This window comes from Blennius ocellaris, assembly GCF_963422515.1.
Source record: "Blennius ocellaris genome assembly, chromosome: 3".
Classification (NCBI taxonomy): domain Eukaryota; kingdom Metazoa; phylum Chordata; class Actinopteri; order Blenniiformes; family Blenniidae; genus Blennius; species Blennius ocellaris.
In genome coordinates, this window is record NC_137652.1 from 12487836 (window position 1) to 12508396 (window position 20561).

The window sequence follows — 20561 nt, forward strand, 5'->3', positions numbered from 1 at the left end:
TTACAATTAAATGTTTTGTACTACTGTCAAGTTTATTTTTCCCCCCATCGGTAAATCCTGCTTTTCAAATCGAGTGGAAATCGTCTGCAGATGGAGGTTAAGAATGCCTCTTTGCATCAACTTCAAAAAAAAAAAAATGCTTTTAGCAGTTACGGTGCGGTGAACTTGTCTAAATAGACGGTGTTTAAATGCAGGTTTCAAAAACAGACACGTTTCCCTCCCCACTTTTTTAATCAAAGAAACATGACAGTCACAATAAATAACCATGCTTTTTTTATTTTTATACCGCTGATGCTCGAGTCCAAGAGAAAGAAAAATAAGTCTTGAGCCAAATGGAGAAACTGAGATGCAACAGCCCCCTTGTTTTTATTTTTGTTTTTTTATGCTTTGTCATCGTGCAACATTGTACATAGTGAGAACACCAGGAAGACCAGTGGGGGGGGGGGCTCTTTCCTTTCCCTTACAAAATGTAGATCCAGTGACCAACGGTGATCTATGGTGATTCCGAGCTCCATCTCCCGACAAAACCCAAATATTTACAAGTTAATACGATGTGTATTCAACCTATCCAGACTTTTCATAGTAGTTGTGGAAGTCTCAATTGACTTCTTGTATTGTAAACCGCCTCTGTGCTCCAAAGGAGTGAGCTGGGGGAGGATTGGGGGGGGGGGGGGGGGTCAAGCAAAAGGATTGCACTTGGGGGGGAAAAAAAAAAAAAAAAACTTGATGCGGTCACACCCACATGAACCTAAATGCAGTTGGGTTGTGAGGATAATTCAGTCTACTAAAAAATAAATACTGACAATACTTAAATGGCACAAATGAGGAGGGGGTGACGCCCCAGGGAGGCATTGCCAGCAAACCGTTTGCTACATTATCAAAAGTCAAAGTGTTTAACCAGAGCACGCAAAAGCCACCCTTAAGCCACAATGTTTGGTTTGGTTTCTTCTCTGGAGTTTTGTCTGTCGCTTCTTTTTCCACAAACGGTGTCTAGTCCAACACATGGACGTGTCGCAACTTTTTTTTTTTTTTAAACCCTACATCAGTCCGTGTTCCTCGGTCACGGTGACCTATACAGGCGAGTTCCTTTCACGATTCATTAAGACATGATTTAAAGACAACCCCATTTAATTTGGCTGTATAGTAAAGCATGTCACCCATTCACCTGGGGATATATGGCCAAGTGTTTGCACTGGATCCGTGTTGGACAGCTCCACCTTCACCTGTGAGCAGGTCCTCGATCTGTGGCTGAAAACCAAACCACCTCCAAAACTCGGTTTAAAGAAAAGCACCACAAAAAAAATAAGGATCCAGCTCCATGTTCGTGCCCCAATCGCAAGACGAGTCCGTTCAATGTCCCATGTCATGTTTGTAAAATAAACACAGAATGCTTTGGTTCCCCACGGATACAACTCCAAACTGGGCACGCTCAGTGGCTTCTTCGCCGGCTGCGATTCACGTTCATCACAGGAAGAGTCTGAGGGGACGTTAAAGACAGCCACCTCGTCTTTTGGCCAAATGGAGAAAGGCAACAGAACATGTGAAGACAAGACAAGGGGGGAAAAAAACAAACTTATCAGGGGCCTGAGCTCGCTGTTAACCTCCTGTGACATTAGAAACAGGCCTTTGGCTGAACCACCCCTAAAATTAACACTTTCAAAAATGGTGAGGGAAAAAAAAAAAAAAAACATTCACAGGGGTTTCTTATGGATCACAAAGGCATAAAAAGATAGCTCTCCATAAAATTGTAAACTAGGCATAGTTTATATTTAAAATAATTTTGTTTTACAATGTCATGTAAGAAAAAAAGTACATCCCCATTGTATTTTCAAATTTACACGCGATTATTTACAGAAAACTTTTTTTTTTCCTTCTGTGCAGCTGTCAGAGGATGTCTGTGACTTTCCAGTACTACATACATTAAAAAAAAGAAAATCTTGTACATCCAAACTTCTGCAGTGGTTTAAAGCATCTATGATCGACTGAGAAATAAAAAAAAAAAAAAAACATTAAACTGCCCATGCACACCACTACCCCGTCAAGTAACTGTAATCCAGCAAGATTCTTACCGTCTTAAAAGTCCGTGATAGAATCTGCTGCAAAGTCCAAGTGGCAGCTGAAGGAATAAACTGATCTACTGTTCTAGGGGGATTTCACCAAGCAACAGCAATCACCAAACCCTTTACAATATCGGGGGGGGGGGGGGGGACAAAAAGCTTCAGAGCAACCTCATTGATGGGCATGGAAGACAAGATGTATGATTGGAAGTTTGTATTATAGATGGATTATTAGAAGAACACACATTTTGATGTATAGAGAAAAAAAAAAAAAAGCCAGCATTTATGGGGGCCAAAAAAAAAAAAAGAGAGAAAAGGACCAAACTGTTGATGTGTATGTATGCATGTGCATATTGGCACCAGTGTTGAGTTTGTAGCCAAACGGATGGAAAAAAAGGAGGCTCAGCTTGCTGTGGTGAAGGGCGTGTTGTCTGTTTAACACAAGGCGATGGTGGAGCGGACGCAGGGATGAAGGGATTTTTTTTTTTTTTTTTTTGAAGATCCTCACACCCGGCTGGTTCAGTTGCTGAGGAGCAACTCTGTCGCCGTTTCCACGTCCCAGGATTTTGAAGACAAGGCCGCTATTACTGCGTTCTGTAAGAGAGATTCGGGAATCGTTCCATAAACCCAATCACGGTGACATCTTGTACGATTGCACACTCCCTGTTGCCGTCACATCAACCTCTGACTCGTCGGATACGTCCAAGTAACATTTGCCGATTTGCAGAAATTTTCACTTTTCACTATCAGAATTCAAGGTCGACTTCACTGATTCAAAAGAAAATTGTTTCAGTTTATCACAGCATTACAAGTTGGGGGGAAAAAAAACAAAACAGGAGAGTTGTTCTAAAGCTTTTCTATATCCAAATCCAGCTGGTAAGCAACATGGCACGTCACCGCACACACGGCAGCCATGTTGGAAACTGATGGCTCCTTGTATGGCCTCAAGACACAGACCTGAACAGGGCAGATCGCTTTAAACTTCCGCATCAGCAAATCCAATGCAGAATCCAAAACTCTGAGGCAACTAGAACACACTGCAAACTTCCCAAAGCCCAACTCAAACGGACAAAATTCACAAGTGTAAAGTCATTAAATTGATTTGAATTAACAGTTCACCAACTGTAGTGTGGAGACTGAGAGCTACAGGCAAAACGGTCCTGACCTTATCGAAGCCCATGGCACACAGCTTGTCTATTTTACGGGTGTAATCGGGACTGGAGACGGGAGCGCCTGCGTAGACGTGAGACCACAGCCTTGCAGTCTGTTTGAACATTTCTGGGTTCTGCTTATACTGGGGAGTCACAAAGCAGGTTTAGTAAGACTTTTTTTTAATACATATAAATCACAGCTAAAAAAAGACAGAGACACTGCATGCAGAAGTTTTACAGACCAACAATCACCAATATGTCACTCATCATTTTTTTTATATAGATTTATTTAATGGTGGTTTTTTTTGTGTTTTTTTTTTAAACTATCATGTGGCTGTTATCATTGTGTCAAACAAACATCTCTCACCTGATTTGCTACGACTGCATCCTGTGGGTCGTCTGGTTCTGCTGCAGCAAGAAGAGCCTGTAAAGATAACAGCACCGTCCGCAGGGTCATGGCAGCTGCCCTGGGTGGGACAGAATTAAAGTGGATGCAGATAAGTGGAGGACGCGCGTGTGAGAGAGGTGACAGGAGGGACTTCGGTTCAGATGCCGATCGCTCACCACTGGTCTTTTAAAATGTCCAGACATATCGCTCCTGTCACAGAACTGATATTAGGATGCCAGATCTTTGTGATGAAGCGCACCTAAAGTTTAAAGAGGAGTGACAGGTTGGACACAGAATAAAGAAGAGGACACCGTGTTTCAAAAGTATGTCTACCAGCACAGTGTGACAATCAATTCAACTGTTTTAATTAAACTGTGTATTTACACCATCACACAGGAAGTTTCGTGGTTTGGAATCTGTGGCACCTCCAGCCTTTCTGTGCGGTACGTTTTCTCTGCTTCCTCTCGCAGACCAACGACACGCTTAGTAACTAATGACTCCAAAATGGTACGATTTGTTGACACGTTCGTGATTTTTCCATCACTACATGCGAGTCCTGCGAGCCGTCAACTTGTTCAGTGTGTTCCCTAATCGATACCCGATATCAAAAGAGATATGCGCCAACAAAAAAGTGTGTGAAAAAAAGATTTCTGTCAGAATGGAAGCATACCTTTGGTGGGTTAAAAGGATAAGTTTCCGGTATTTTAATTTCAAGTTGATATCTTCCACCTGAAAAATCAAAAGATTAACAGTGTTAAAAAATTATAATAATAATAATAATAATAATGATATTAAGCACATATACGAGTACTTTACATACAATGCTGTTGTGTTTTACCTTCATACGGTGTATCTGGAGGACCTGCTATCTCACCCCGCAGCTCTGTGAAGTTCTCATCCACCAAATCTACTTTAATCTGGTTTTTACTCGTCTGTGGGCAGGAGACATGACAGAGTGATTAGCCCTGGCATTTAATGGACTCACACTTTCTGTGTGTCCCTGTGCCTGGACATGTTCCTATCAACAACGAGAACTCGGATCTTTGACGAGACACGTAGGAGCTCTGATGTCAGTTTAATTAACAAGTGTTTTGATTTTTTTTTTTTTTTTTTTTTTTCGGCAACCTAAACTGGAAGTGTTGAGACGGGAGCGTTTTGTTTCGACTCGCAGTGTCATTTGTGGCCAAAGTTACGCACAAACCCAGAAAAAAACCCCAAGAAGCAAGACATGCAGCCGGATGAAGACAAAACACGTTGCGAATACAAAACCACCTTTATGTGCTGGAGTCAGTTTGCTAATCGTCGCTTAATAAGTTCATAATAAGTTGTGGAGCCCTTGTAGCATAAACAACACAAGCTAATGCTAACTGTGGGTGAGATGTCAAAATAATGTCTCCCAATAAAAGCTGCCAAAGACACGTTTTATTACGTTATAAGCAGCTGCTGGATTTGATGGGAAACGTGGGTTAAATCTCGAACACTGTCGGTTAACCTGGACGAGTAATTACACAAACCGAGGCAGTATTGTTTTGTTAAGTAATGAAGGCCCGTCGGCGAGCAGGACTGAATCCCCGGTGTTTCCTGAACACACCTGCCGAACACAACAGTGACGGTTCGGTCAAGCGTCCGTGTTTCCCCCGCTAAAGCTAGTCGAAGTTCTCCTGCTCGGGCCCGACCCTCTGCAAACACAGACCCCGACACCACACCGGAGGTCGGTCACACACATGGCTGCCGACACTTCACGTCTTTAACCAAACAAGAGGTGAAAACAAACAATGAATGTCACCGCACCTCTTCGCTTTTCAGAACTTCTTTGAACTCCCGCTTGATCCTTTGGACCGCGATGTTCGCCATGGCTGTGTGCTGCTGCTGCTGCTGCGGCCCGGGGCCTCGCTGCTCTCTGCCACTGCGGTCTGTCTGGACGGGGGGGCTGCCGCCGCCGGATCGGGACTTCCCACACTCACCAGAGCTCCCTTTACTTCCACCGTGGACCGCTTTTCCGTGTGTTTTTTTTTATTTTTTTTGTACCCCTCACCTCAGAGGGAGATCACCGCCTGCCTGCCTGCCTGCCTGCCAGCGCTCATCAGAGTCAGTGAGTCCAGAAGAGTCACACAGAAAGCGAAAGAGCCGGAGCACAAACTGGAACTTTCACCTGTGAGCCCCGCACACACACACACGCAGCGTGGCTCTTATGATCTTTTCACACTCGCCTTCAGGACATTTCTCATCGTCATGTGTTTTGCCTGCACATCTGATTTGTACCAGCCGACGACTGTTCGGATTTCACACCTGACTCCAGGAGGCAGTCCTTCCGTTTGTGTTTATCTGTCCCCACTCAGTGCAATACAGCCACCCTGGAATCACATCACAACACACACACACGTTTCAGAATGGTATGCAAATCCGAGTCTGAACTTTCTATTTATGAGTAGCTTCCAATCAAAAAAATGCTTTATATGGTTTACTATAGCTCACCAAGATAAAGATGTTTTTGACTTGTCTCATTTAGTTTCTATCGAGAGAACAAGCTTAGTATTTGAACTTAAATTTACTTTCTTTTGGAGTGTGGTTTACATTTTGTTTATGGTACAAAATAATCTTAATAGAGACACACGACTTCCTTGCTTGATTAATAAAAAAAGGGGGGGGAAAGAAAAATATCTTTTTGCAAGTGCCTCCACCTTTCATGTGTCAGTTGTTTAAAGTGACTTGATTTTGATTCATAATGGAGGATCTCCTGTTGGTTTTTAGTTTCTATTGTCGATGGTTTGATTCCATTGAGAGATGTCATGTGTTAATGTTCTGAACTGTTTCTGTCACTGTTTGTCATAGGGGTCCGCCAAATGAAAAGCATTGAAAGTAAAAAGGACACAACTATCTCTTCAAACAGAAGATACGCCAGGTCAATTTTTTACTATTTTACTAAAAGAATGTACCACTTTGAATTGTAATCCTCTTCACACTGACATTTCATTTACTCTGGAATTTTCTACATCTACTTCTCAGTCATCTACTCAAGCATCTCTTTCATGGAAACCTCTGCAAAAACTGTGAACGTCTCAGTACTTTGTAGTCTCATCGCATCAAGTAGCGATTACAATTTTTAACTGATAATCCTGCACTGGAATAAAACTTTCACTCGTATTAATTCTATTAGTTAAGAATTGAAGCGATACAAATACGTTTATTGTGAAATTTAGTGATGAGCAGCTGTAATAACACAAACATCTACATGGTTTGTAAGTAAAATGCTTTAGTCTATTACAAATCAGCATATACTGTGTGAACAAAGGAAGATATAATTCCTGCTAAATCTTTCTCTTTAAACAATATTGATGCCTCCATATTTGCCAGCAAACAAAGAGTCAGACAGGAGCAAATATTCAAGGAGACATCCTTGGAGTTGTTTGCACAATTACCTCATTACATGAAGGCCATGGGTTAGAGCCTAAGCTGAGCTTTTTCTCTGAGTTTGCATGTTCTTCTTGTGTGTACATATTTCTTTTCTCAATTTTGACTCAGATTTCAAAATCCTCCATGTGAAGCGAGTCGGCAGTCCTAAGATGCTCATCTGAGTTTTTGTCATAACTTTTCCGGAGTGTTGTTAGTAGGGATGGGCTCCAGCCTATGTGAATCCAAAATTTTAATGGATGGGAAATGTATACGCAATAAGTAAACATCATGCATATTCAACCCACTGGTACAGCATGATGGCCTTTCTTAAAAAAGACCATTGATAATAAATAGGAGGGAAAAATACGTAATATGTTTAAGTAAGCTAGTAAACACAAAAAAATAAAAAAACGTAGTTGTCCCACTTGTTTTAGGGTTGAGAAGAGGAAACAGTGATAGAAATAAAAACAGGTGTAATACATTCACATAATGAAAATACAGTATTACTTTTTTATACTATTATCATTATCTTCATGGTCACGAGAAATAACCACCTGTTTCAATAATCTATACTGCAAAACTTCTTTCTTCTACTGCAAAACTTCTACTTCCTTCTTAATGTGTGGTTTTATGGTACTTAATATAAATTAAACACAATCTCCGTGTGTGGTTACACAACTGCACAGATGTTGGAAACGCCTCAGCGAATGCGTCTTGACGGACAGCTGGACTTGTGTTTACAACCCAAACCGGATGTTCGTCCTTTCCTCCGATTGGCTCGAAGGCCCGCCTGTCATACACGTGAACCAATAGGAGCCGTTTATCTCATCCTCTTGTTTGTGGATTGGGCTCAGGCTCAGCCCCTGGAGAGACCCGGATGTGCGTGGTGCGCTGTCTCTCTCACGTGTAAAACAAAACAGGGACGAGGGGCCGAGATGTCCGCAGTTCGATGGTTTCAGTAGAGCGGCGGTGCGGCAGCTGGATCAACCATAACTTCTTATACACTTGATCAAATATATCGCACTGTTCCGGTAAGTGTGTTCACTGTCACTGCGATGTGTCATCGTTAATCTGCGAACCAGAAGGTAAAACAAATAAAAACAATACTTAAGATTTTCTAGCTCCGCTGGCTTGTTAACGTCATGTAAAATGAGTTGAAACGCTAAGATTATGTCCGTTTAAAATCTCCGTATTGGATTGAGTCTGTGTGGCGGAAGCTGCTTTAAACTTGATTTTCAAACCGGTTCAGGGTGAACTTTTTCTCTTTGCTTCGCACTCCTGCTGAAGTGCACACAGCCCGCGGCTGGAAAATATAACGTGTGCTCGCTAAAAACTTAAACATCCGCCCTCACGAAGGCTTTCACCTCCATTTTTAGTTTTAACTTGTTAGGGAGGGGGAAAAAAAGTTTTGCATACACTTCTAAGAGGTTCTTCTGTTGTTTGGTCTACTTTCTTTGATTATAAATGCAGGGAACTCCCTACTGTGCTTGTGCTGTTCACCTTAATGTGAAGTCTTGGACAGCTAAAACAGAAACTATCTTAAAAATGAGGATTGAGTTGAGTCAAGGCCACTTTATTTAACGAGAAGAACCAGATTACTTTCATGGAGATGTATTTAAACATTTGTTTTAGCAGGGCGTACACCAGGAATTGTTAAACATGTTTGCCCTGTGCTTTTATAGGTGATTTCATTCCATTGCAGATTCTCGAAGAACCTACTGTGCTGTTCCCTTTTTCTTTTTCTTTACTTGGTATTTAACTACTCCGTGCATATCTTGAAAGCTATTCTATATAAGCATATTCTGACATTATTTGTAAGACAACACTGAGCCTTTTAATTTAATGAGAAGATCCTGGTTTACTGTCAAAATAAGCTTTGAAGAGCATTATCCCATAAGGAATACTTTAATAAACCCTTAGACACACTTTCATTTCATCTCATCCACTTTCATGATATCATGCTGCGTTGACTTGCAGAATAAAAGCCAACAAGTGGATAATCGGTCTATAGAAGTGATCGCTGAGACCCTGAAGTGCCTGCATTTTCTGACTGCCTTGCTTGATTAGTCCCCTCCTTCTGACCCATATGCCTTGTGGTACAACAATACAGTGCGGCAGTGACAAGCGAAGGCATCAAGTTTCTCTCACTTGTTCATGAATGTCCTGCTTACCCCATTTATTTATTTTTTTGTCTCAAGGTGGATTTTTTTGCGTGCTAAGAAATGGCAGAAGGAGGCTTTGACCCTTGTGAGTGCATCTGCACACATGAGTACGCCATGAGACGACTCCTCAACCTGGTAAGCAACAGAGAGCCAGAGATTCTGACTGATTTCAAATCCAGAGAGAGGTTCAAGTATTTTAAGTGTGCAATGGAAAGTGCCACGTTTGTGTTTGAAGTGAAGCAATGCTATAAATGTTATTCAACATGACAGCTTGAAGAGGAGGAAGTGAAAAGCTGTCAAGTCCTACGAAGTCAAAATATCCTGGTTCCTGCTTGGAGCTTATCCAGAGACCCGCGGCTCTGCATTGCACACCATTCACAGAGCTGCACCCATTTAGCTAAAATGTACATTTCAGTACAGTTTGATATAAATGAAAGCCTCATCGTTCTGTTGCCATAAGCTTCTGAGTACTTTGAAGAGACGGAGCAGCTGCTTAGTGACTACTTACACGTAAACTCATTTGATGTTTTCTCTGGTTTAACTTGCATGGCAGGTTGCAGTTAGCTCAGAGCTTAAAAAAGCAAATTAGTCCCCACCCCCTGGGCGTCTTTGTTTCTCCACAGCATCTGAGGGCATTGACCAAATGACTTTGGAATTCACACCTTAATTACCAGTCACAGCTTCACAGTGCATTTTAAAAAAATGGACCGTGTGTTTTGCCTCATTTGAGTATGTAACTGTGTGACCCAATTAAATCACTTATCACACGTATGTATATATGTATGTGCAAGTACACATTCTATTATCTATTTAAGGATTATGACACAAAGGTGAGTCTTCAGTTTGTTTTTATGCAATGGTCTTCGCTCATATGGGACAAAAATAACAATAATTAAAAAAAACAAAAACCTAATTCTGTTGTTTGCTTCATCTCTGATTTCTTTTACAGCTCAGGCAATCCCAGTCTTTCTGCATTGACAACGAGTGCCCTCAGGAATGTATGTATGAACACTTGTTAATAATGTTCCCATGCTTCACTTTTATGATGATGGTGTTTGGTCATTATTGTTTCCGTTAGTGCGTATGAGCTCTTGTTGCTGCACCCAAACTTGTCCTTGAGATAATAAATGTTATCCAACGCGTGCTGTCGCTGTGTTTAGTGCCCGGTCCGAATGGACAGCTGGGAGGCAGCGAGGATCTGACCCTCCCCATGGTGCTGATGGGCTGGGTTGTGGTGGCTCTCGTCCTGTTTCTGCTGCGGCCATCCAGTCTCAGGGGTTCTCGACCGACAGGCAAACCCAGCGGACCCCACAATGTTTGTACTCATTCTGCTCATTGTAATACTGCAACAACTATATATATATATATAATATTTTATTTTTATTTTATTTTTTATTTTTTTAAGTTAAAGATCAGTCATTGCACCACTTGCACAGTAAATCATACTTTTATTCAGGGGGACCTGTTAAATTGTTCAAGTTTATGCTCGTACTGCACAAAGCAATTGTTGATAAAGACCAACACATATATAAAAAAAATTCCAAGTAAAAGTACGAAAAGAAGATGTTTGCATAGGTCAGATAATTATCAATGAAGTGAAGTCACAACTATTTTCTCTTATTTTATTGCAAGCCTCCGGCTCACTCTTTTCCCACCTTGCAACCGGTACAACTGTGATGCAATGAATTGATCCAACATTGCTTCTCTTCACTCAAATTGCAGGGCAAAATCAAACCACAGCTGCACAGATAAACCGGCTGTACAACAGGAGGTACATAGTTTAACAGCAGCGTCTTGACGGGGAGCGCAGGCCTTTGTGCTCCATGTTTGTTGCAGAGCAAGTAAAGCTGGGAGAGGAATGAGTAATTCAACAAATATATCTTGAAGTGGAGACGTCAGGATTAGAATTTTGGGAAAGTGTATTTTTTAATACAAATTGACATGGACTTGTTCTTTGTTCAGTCCTGGATTTGTGCCATATGTGGGGCATTTGGTCCTTCAAGTATGACTCTTCCATATGCTGCTGAGTGTGTACTTTTTAGATGTTTTTTTGTTTTTTTAATTGGGTGGATTGTATGACGCTCTTCAGATTCATCTTCTGAAATGCTGCCCCAAGTGGTAGTTGGATGGTTTTGGCTTGGCACTTTAAAATATTTCAACACCGCCGACTTTTTATCTGCTGTGCTGCTGATGCTTCTGTGTAATTGTTATGATTCTTTTGAGGCAAACGGTGCTCAGTTTACTTCATCCGTTTTAAGAAAAAAAAATACTGAAAATCTGATCAGGACATTTCTAACATGTTTAGTTATTTAAAAAAAAAAATCTGACCAATAAAGTCCCTGTGAAGAGAAGTTAAATGTTGATGGTTTCTTAAAATTCACATTATCCTATTTACATACCTTTATATGTACCTGTTGATTTAAATGACGGCAGTTTCAGCTGATCGCAGATCCGAATTTTCAGTTTTTCTCTGAAATGCATGAAAAAATTTTTTTTTAAATGACGTAATGGGAGGGCTATAAACGAGATGTTTATTAACCTGATTGCTAAAGTGAATTACATTGCAGAGTTTGCTGATCATGATGGTCCGTTACGATCCATCCTCCCTTCGCTTGTTAACAAGAGCCTGAGATGCTTGAACTCCGTCACCTGCCGTCGTATTTCAATGCACATGTGCACAAGTAGATTCAGGGTTAGAAGACAAAACTGTAAGGTGCGTGAACAATCACGACAAAAAGTAGAGCAGGCGGAAAGACTGACCTAACACGACACATTCATGGTGGCGGGAGACGACGTTACAGGAAGTGAATGGCGATACAGGCGCCCCCTTTGTTCAGACTGTAATCGTGAGTGAAGCGCTAAACACGTAGTGCACCGGCCATCAGAAATATGCACACAAATCTACCAATTCACTGATTACAAGTGAGACTAATGGCTTGCCAGTGTGTTTTCTTGCATTTATGAGTCACCAACTAGTCATCAGCTGTCACGTCTCTTTTGCAGCAGAACAAGGTGAAAAGCTGCAAGTCGGATTAGACTGCTTTGATTGAAATCAAACCATGGTGCAATTTCGTCTCCTCAATCAGTTTCTGACTCTTGACAGGTTGATTCTGATGATTTTTACCTTTTTTTTTATATATATATATATATTTATTTTCAGAGTGACAGCAGGGAGCCCCCAGCCCCACCTCTCGACTAGTGAAGGAGCCAGACCACCAGCAAACATCCGCCTGCTCTGACTGAAGCTGCACAGTCAGTTGTGACGCAGGACGACCCTTTCTACCCCCGCCAGCCTTCATTCACTTATCTTTTCCTTTTTCCTTTTCTCGTACTCTTACTGGTCTCTTGTTGATTCTTGTTACTGGAGCTCAGCAAATGATGAATCAGTGAGGCCAGCACAGATATATTTTAAACAATATAGAGTTTAGTCATTTGTACTGACGGTTATGCTTTATTTTCTTCAACTCCAGCTGTTTTTATAAAAGCTACCAGCTGAGGAATATGATTTTGGATGTACACAGAACCATTCGGCTTGATGAACATTAACCTCATTACATCTACATAATTCCATTATCGATATGAAACCTAACAAAGAGGCACTGGCCTGGTGTGTTTAACCAGCACATACAGCTGTCACACTCGGACTAGTTTGTGTGACGCCTTTGGCATATGAGCTTTTCTTGGGAGGAGGCGTGATGTGGTTTGGAGATGGTCCCCAATCTCAGCGCTGGTGCTGACTGATCTGCAGAAATCCAAAAGTGAACTCTAAATGAAGGAATGTATTGCATATTCTGATGCCAGAGTTCTTCAGCAGCTCTGAAACATTCCAGTCTTTCCACTTTATAAACACACATCCGAGCAGCAAGACACTAGCAGATAGATACAAGTTTTATACACTTGTTTGATAAAGGTACATTGGTTTTTAACTGAAATGTCATTTAAAGTTTTACTTGTATTAATACAGTAACTTCACTTTCTGTTTCTTATGTTTACAACTTGGGCCTCAGTTGGATTCCATATTTGTCCAAACCAGCATATCGCCAAGTCCATAATATATCTCAGAAAATGGCTGCTGCTTCATAGATTGGTTGCTATGTTACTCTGGTGGAAATGTGTGGAAAAGAGACTGAAACATTTGTAACAAGTTGCACATTCATCCATGTGAACAAAGTAATGCACAGACTGCAGTTACTAATGAGCGAGTGAATAGACTCATAAGCAATGAAAGACTCATTGCATAAAAAGAAATGAGCAAAAGCTCTATTATTAGGGAGGGGTTTTTACTATGAACCTGACAATCAGTTTTAGACACTCGGATAATATGTACTGTAGTTTGTTTTGGGGTTTTTTCTAAAGAAGGTCCAACAAAGAATTTGCCTCCATACGAGCCAAAAATCTTATTCTAATATTGCTTGAGTTACATAATTTCTGTGAGCGGTTTGAGAAACTGATTGTCTAAAAGTTTGAAAGTGGTTTTAAAGTTGGGTTTTTTTTTTTGTCTTTTATTGCTCCCAATTATTTTTTTCAACAGTTTAGAATGTGGGAATAAATAAAATGCGTCTTTAAACAGTGCCAATGGGAATTTATGAGTCTGAAATTTACACTCCTTTTCGTCAGTGGACAGTCATAAGATATCTTGTTGTCGAAAGTGGAAATGGTGAGAGGATAGTCTGCTATTGATATTTTCTGTCTTTTTTTTCTTTCTTTTTTTTCTTAGTAACACTATAAAGTAATAAAGCTGCTTGCAGTGGGTGTAGATTTGACATTCTATTTTACGTACCCATTCAAAATAACAGAAACACTTGACTCAACTCTTTCTCAGCCACTGGCTGAACCGTTGGGAACTCTCCAACCTCTCAAGTTCATGACAATGATGTAATATTACTGCACGGAATTTATCTAAATTCGGTTCGTCGCAAGAAAATTAAAAACTGACAGTGATATATTTTGTGTTCCTGTTGTAACACTACAAACTACAGCCTTTAACAGCAAAGATAACAGTCACAGTCCCTTTTGATACAAAGTGAAAGTAAGAATGGGTATGATGGGTGGTATTGTTTGAATATTGGCTGTTACATTGCATTGCCTGATGGATTGTTTCATGTGTTCCTGTTTAGTACCTTAAGTGAATTAACCTAAGTGGTTCCACGTAGAGACCTCTATTTACACTGTTATTGTTCATGAGAAAAAGGGCTTTGACTATGCACTTTTCCTACAAAGAAAACAAACAAACAAAAATAAAGGGACTTGAGTCTTCCTGCGCAGTTGTTTTTTTATTGCATGCCTGCACGTCATGTTTTTTATATTTTGAGGAATTCTTGTGAACACAATTTTATACTTCTGCCAGCAAAACTTAATTGTATGTCTATATCTTGAGTAGTTCCGATTTGTTATGGCAGGGTTTTGTATTTAGAATGGAGCAGTTTTCAAGTGTATTGTCAGCTTTAAACATGGTGACATTCCGACACCTTTCAATTCAATAGACATTAGGGGGTGACTTTTGTGTAAATCTAAATGTTTGTCTAAACAGGTGTTCACTGGGTATGTCTCAAAACGTTGAACATTAAGTTTTAGTTGAGACTATCTCTTTGATATCAAATAGCATTTCCTACTGCCGTGTGTGTATGTGTGTGTGTGTGTTGTATAGAAGCTGACTATTGTTATTTTATATAAATAACTAATTAAATCAAAATGTTTTTAATAGACATAAAGGCAATGAACTGATTTATTTGTAAAGTGTCATGTATTCCTTCATTATTGCTTGTTTTAAATAGCAGTTAATATGACAACTAAGATTGAGAGGTGGGAATGCACTTAACCTGAGTTTATGGCTCATTTTTAATGAATTATCAGAAGTGTAAAGAGCCAGATGGGCTAGTGTAGTTGGAATTTCTGTCATTGTCATGGTGCCGGTTTGTGGCTTTTTGCCTCTACCTGCGCGGTCTCGAGTGTATATGTCTGTGGTAACGCTTAACCAACTTTAGACTTTTCAGTATAAAAAAAAAAACAGCCCAGAGTTAATAAGTTCCACGCTTCACACATTTTTTTTAATTTGTTTCTGATTAACCTAAACCTATTCAATCTATTAATCTATTGATAGATCGATTAATATCTATTCTTCTAAACGTATTTCAAAGGTTAAGGTTGAGAGGTTAACGCGCACCGGTCACATGATCACTCGAGAGCGCATGCGCGGTGTTCAACCGCAAGTGTTTCCCCTAGTTACCGTAAACAACTCCGTCAGCTCCAGCTAACTATTACACTTCGAGGGCTCCGCTGTGGGAATTGAAGCACCCGAATACCAAAGTCAAAGTGAGTATAGGTCTAGATCCTCCGACGTCACTCATATGGGACGCCTTTATTTGCAAGCTTCCTGGCCAACAAGTTGAACCGAACCCAAGCTAACATGCTAACACCAGGCGGAGATGCTTAAAGTTTTCAGCATGACAAATCCAGAGTTTAGGACATTGGCTTACTCCAAAAGCCCGAGAACAACGAGGAGAACAACCTTTCAGGTGGGTGCTTTATTGTATGCAATTTGGATCTCATGATTATAATGAAATGATCATCGGTATTGTGTTTTGAAACATCTCAACCTCCTGCAGGATGAACTTCAGGCTGCTGTCTCTGCCAGGGCAAGCAAAACAAAACCCAGCCTATACTCCTACTATGATGACTTTGAAGAAGATGATGATGATGGTGAGATGACTGCTGACTGCTGACTGGGTTTTTGGTTGCACGCAAGGCGTTCTAGCATCTCCCACCAACATTGTGTTGTTTTCTATTTTCAGATTTTCTTCAAAGACTTGTGAAACTGAGGAAGCAGAAAACTGTTGCACTGAAGTCTGCGAAGAGTAAATCCAAAACCAGCACCTTTGACCTTTCGGATGACGAAAGCAAAGACAATAAGACAAAAAAAGTTTCATTCTTGAAATCCCAAAGAACCAGCTCTTTTTCAAACACAACAGCATCAGATTCACATGAGTTCGACCGCCCAGACTCATCCGTCAGTCGACGCTCCCATTACAACGACTCTTTTGAATCTACAAATGCCAGCGAAGACAATACACAAGTTAAAGACAGTAATGCGACGCCTTTTGATCATCACAATATCGGCAGAAACCTAAGTGACTCTCTGTCATACCAGACATCAGATGACACCCTGCTGGACTTGCCTTTACCGCTACCATCTGATGGCAGTGTTGAAGACACCCCTGATCCAGAGGAGAAGACCATCTCCTCTCTGACGCCACAGTTATCGACATCCAATCTCAATCACACAGCTTTAGCAGGTCTCCTCAGTCAAGTACATTATATTGTTGTGCATTCAGTTGGGCATCAGTGAATATAGGATTCACATTTATTCTTATACTACCTGCTATTCAGGTGATGTCAGTGCAAGGGAACCGCCAAAACCCAAACCAAGACAGAGGACCCTCGGATTGAGCCTTCACACTGTAGAAAAGCCACCTGATGAGATCGAGTTTCAGGATATCAGCAGGCCCCAGACCTCTTCTGCATCAATCCACCTCTCAAATGATACATCCAGCAACACTGCTGTGAGGAGCTGCAGCCCACAGGTTTGTCTCTTCCATCAGTTCAGAATTCTCAGCTGATGGATTTAAAAAGGCCAACTTCATAATTAAGTCTTTTCTATGTCAATTTGTTATAGTATGCCAATGAAGATCGCACAGTTTTATCTTCAAATAAAAGTGAACAGTCACAACTTTTTACGAAATCCACTGCCGGCTCTGGATCTGGAGGTAACGAGTCCGGTGTTTGCGATCAAAGCTATCACTTTTTAAGACTCTGAAAACTTAACATTTTATTTTTACATTTGTTCCCTAGATGGATTTCTTTCTGATGACAGCAAAGAGCAGGGAAGACACTGCTTTACATCACTTGAAGAGCCAAATGTAAGTCTTATCCTACATTGTCTGACATCATGAAGATGTTTACTTTTTTTTATCTTAGTAAATATTTCAAGCGTCGATGTATTATTTTTCCTTTTTAGGATCCGTCTGGAGATCAGTCAGATCAACTTTCTCATGTCCCTGAAAAATCATCTGATGCCAAGTCAGTAATTAATTTTACGAACAAAGGTCCATATTTAAAACTGAAAAAATAAAGTCAATCGTGTTTTTGTTTTTTCTTCTGCCTTAGGACCTCAGGTACTTGCCCTCAGGCCACGAACAGATCTCACACTGTGTGCTCCGGAAAAGTGGAATCAAAGTATTTGGGTCGACTAAAAGTCCTCGATCAAAAGGTTTCACGACAGGATTCTCAGCCACAAGCAGCAGATTCACTCAGAGCTGCTATTTATCAGGTCAGTGTGATAGTGAGTCTGTGTTCTCCTTTAGAATGACACACACGTGGTGGAGAATATATGTAACGCGCCTCAAAATCTAATCCAGGGTTGTCAAACTCCGTTTGTTCATGAGGAGCATTGACCAGTAAAATGTGAGCAAAATGTTTGACACCCCTGATCAAGATGATAGTTTTCTGTGGTCGATGGGTTGTTTCTCTCTACACTAAGCAGAGCGTTGATGTATCACACATGCAAGATATTAGATAGTTTCAAAAGGTTTACAGTCACTAAGGAGACAAGATTGTTTACTCTGCTGTTTTTCAGTCACATCATCACATCAGTTACAGAGAAATTATTCTTCAAGGGCATTCAATGTGATCAAATGTATTAAGGTTTTGTAAATCTATTCCATATCATCTAGCAGGAGGAGTATTTTTGTTACTAGTGAAAGTCAATCTCCTGTCTCTTTCAAGGACTGGCTCAAAAAGAAAAGGGAGAATTCAAGAGGAAACGTGCAAATAAAGAAGAAAGAGGAAATCCAGAGGGACACAAAGAAAAGGGTGGGTAAATTGTTTGGTGGGGAAACGCACAAAGTTTTTAATATAAGCGACTGCAGTGCACTTTTTATCTTAAACAGGAGCAGGAGACAAAAAAGGAGGATGCCATCATGTCCTACAACGCTTGGAAAGAAAAGAAAACAGAAAGTCTCAGAGCAAAAGCCAAAGAAAGACAAGATTTCATGAGAAAAGAGCAACAAGCAACCGAAGACAAAGAGGAAAAGAGAGAGTCGGCTAAACAGGTAAAGAGCAGTTTTATGGTGAATCATTCTGAGAGCTATAGCCAGGTTTTTTATTTGTCTCACCTTAATCTTTGCTTCTTCTTCTTTCTTCTTTTTCTTTTTACAACTGAAGGTATTTGAAAAATGGAAACGTGAGCACGATCATCTGCTCAAGGAGAAGTCCAGAAAACAGAAAGACGCTGAAAATAAACTCAAAATGAAAAAGCGAGAAAAAGAAGCGCAGAGAAGGCAAGACAGCACTTCAGCTTTTTCTAACTGGTGAGTGCAATTAATCGAGTCCTGCTCAATTGTATTCAAAAGTGATCAGGTTTTATGTGTGTGGGATTAGTGGCAGAGTGCACGGTGGCGTTTTTGTCAACTGTCCTGCAGATTTCCTCGTTTTTTGGTGCGTCTATATTCTCTTTATGTCTGTGTGGCCTTTCTCTAGGCAGTCTGGTTTCACCCCCACGGTACAATAAACATGCATTTCAGGTCAATTGGTGTCTCTAAATTTCCCCTAACTTACACAAACACCTATCACATGCACACACTGAACAGACAACTTAAATTCACAAATCAACCTCGTTTGCATGGAATCGGAAATACCTGGAGAATACAGGAATAAAATGGCAACGCCTGACACACGACCCATCACAACCCAGATCATTCTTCCTGTGAGGCGAAACTGCTCAATACCTGGAAATCATAAACCACTAGATGGCAGCCATCGCTGGTTATTTGACCTCCTTTTGCCGGCTACCCTTTTCATGCATGGATATGAACATTATTGTAGCACTCAAAATCTTTATTTTTTTTTAAACAGTTTTATTTCTCTTACATGATTCAGGAGTGAAACGAAGAAAAATGTTCTTCACGAAAAGCATGCGACTGAACGCAAAAAAGTCCAAACTAAGGCACAGGAGGAGCAATACATGAAGGAAGAAAGAGAGAAAATGGCCCTGGACACTTATGAAAACTGGCTGGTGAGTCGAACCTTTCCCCTCTGGGTATCTCTCTCTCTCTCTCTCTCTCTCTTTCTCACACACACACACACACAGATACAGGCTCCCCCATAAAGTGCTGAAGTGATAGATTATTGTGGTTTTCAATTCATTATTGATACACAGATTTGTTGAAATGATCTCCATTCTGAGCAGCTGCAGCTATCAAATAGTCCTAACGCATGCACCTGGACAACTTTGTATCTTGTAAAGTGTGTGTTGTTTGTGTATTTTGTATTTTGATGGTTTTTGGCATCAAGAACAGATTGTAATCATTTTTGGTCAGCGATGATGTTTGTTTTTTTTTTGTTTTTTTTCTCCAACAGGCAAGAAAGGAACTGGAACAGAAGAGACAGAGAGAAGAAAGACAGATACAGGCAATCATAAACCTGGGCAATTCACCTCCACCATGGAGCCCCCCAAACAAAACCGTACCATTTGGAAAATGACTTTTGAACCGTAACAAACCATACTGGGAATTTTTGTCTATCGCTTGTGACATTTTAAGTCAATATTTTACACCTGACTTGTGACAGAATATCCATTTTATACTTGTGCTCATTTCTGTTTTTCTTCCTTATGAGATGAACTGTTGCACTTAATAAAAGAGACTAATGATGCCGAGTTTGTCTCTTATCATGCCATGCAGAAGTGAGCGTCGTAAATTTTGAATGAAATTAGACGTCAATGTAGGAAATCTATTAATATCACTTTTGCTCCTGGTTGTGTCGTTGCTTGTTGTTGAACTTCTGAACTGCATGTTCCTCTTTCAGAGACTCCAAATACTCAATCAGGACAAACAGGTTCATCACAAGTTGGCATTTAACGTGTATTGTGTAATGTTTTAGATTTACCTGTCGTACATTGCTGTGCAAAAATGTCAAGCTGGCGCGGGACCAAGAGGGATTCCATACCTTCCAGCACGTTTTACTGCAAGTGTAATTTGGGTTCCATACACTTGCATGATAAAAGGAAAGGCGGAAAAAGTGATGAGGTAATTTCTTAGAACTTAAGAAAGACTAAATACACACGTGAAGTCACAATGTGTACAAATATAATTACAAAAACATTACATTTTGAAAAATCTAAATTTAAATACTAATCTGCCACGGAGGGTTGAACCAACAATGACTTTTTGACATCGCAGAGAATATTTAAAAGTTATTATGGGTCGTTTCATCTGATTATATTCACTAATACATACATTTATATACTGATTTGGGATGAGAAAATTTTCCCAAGTTGTTTTTGACTTTGCCTCGCAACAGTTTCAATTTGCCAATATTGATTTGAGGTACTTTTAGAGTTTAATATTTCTTTTGA

The 20561-nt window shown here is 40.4% G+C and overlaps 3 protein-coding genes across 4 annotated transcripts; 2 read left to right on the top strand and 1 right to left on the bottom strand.

Annotated features, from left to right (window-relative positions):
* Positions 1-228: 228 nt before the first annotated feature.
* ube2kb (ubiquitin-conjugating enzyme E2Kb) lies at positions 229-5819 on the bottom strand. Of its 2 annotated transcripts, XR_013937230.1 has the most exons (8): positions 5388-5819; positions 4435-4528; positions 4267-4325; positions 3773-3855; positions 3576-3675; positions 3223-3351; positions 2070-2651; positions 231-1507 (listed from the first exon to the last, which is right to left on the bottom strand). XR_013937230.1 is itself a non-coding variant. In XM_080520948.1 (7 exons), exons 1-7 carry the CDS (start codon positions 5448-5450, stop codon positions 2577-2579), a joined length of 603 nt encoding a protein of 200 aa, XP_080377074.1. In that variant the 5' UTR covers positions 5451-5819; the 3' UTR covers positions 229-2576. The 2 variants fall into 2 exon arrangements, 1 of the variants encoding a protein (XP_080377074.1); XM_080520948.1 differs by having other exon boundaries at positions 229-2651.
* Positions 5820-7884: 2065 nt separating this feature from the next.
* Positions 7885-14407, top strand: smim14 (small integral membrane protein 14). Its single transcript, XM_080518489.1, has 5 exons — positions 7885-8020; positions 9188-9286; positions 10101-10149; positions 10312-10466; positions 12312-14407. Exons 2-5 carry the CDS (start codon positions 9212-9214, stop codon positions 12348-12350), a joined length of 318 nt encoding a protein of 105 aa, XP_080374615.1. The 5' UTR covers positions 7885-8020; positions 9188-9211; the 3' UTR covers positions 12351-14407.
* Positions 14408-15594: 1187 nt separating this feature from the next.
* On the top strand, positions 15595-19792 carry map9 (microtubule-associated protein 9; the record flags this gene model as incomplete). Its single annotated transcript, XM_080518661.1, has 13 exons — positions 15595-15666; positions 15757-15850; positions 15943-16443; positions 16538-16731; positions 16824-16914; positions 17000-17067; positions 17166-17227; positions 17315-17477; positions 17933-18019; positions 18097-18258; positions 18371-18516; positions 19085-19220; positions 19565-19792. 13 exons carry the CDS (start codon positions 15595-15597, stop codon positions 19685-19687), a joined length of 1899 nt encoding a protein of 632 aa, XP_080374787.1. The 3' UTR covers positions 19688-19792.
* Positions 19793-20561: the final 769 nt, after the last annotated feature.

Coding starts and splice junctions, on each gene's coding strand:
- ube2kb (XM_080520948.1), bottom strand. CDS start 5,450: ATGGCGAACATCGCGGTCCAAAGGATCAAGCGGGAGTTCAAAGAAGTT. Junction 4,326..4,434: donor TCCAGATACACCGTATGAAG/GTAAAACACAAC, acceptor TTGATTTTTCAG/GTGGAAGATATCAACTTGAA. Junction 3,856..4,266: donor ATCCTTTTAACCCACCAAAG/GTATGCTTCCAT, acceptor TTTAAACTTTAG/GTGCGCTTCATCACAAAGAT.
- smim14 (XM_080518489.1), top strand. CDS start 9,212: ATGGCAGAAGGAGGCTTTGACCCTTGTGAGTGCATCTGCACACATGAG. Junction 10,150..10,311: donor CAACGAGTGCCCTCAGGAAT/GTATGTATGAAC, acceptor CGCTGTGTTTAG/TGCCCGGTCCGAATGGACAG. Junction 10,467..12,311: donor AACCCAGCGGACCCCACAAT/GTTTGTACTCAT, acceptor ATTTATTTTCAG/AGTGACAGCAGGGAGCCCCC.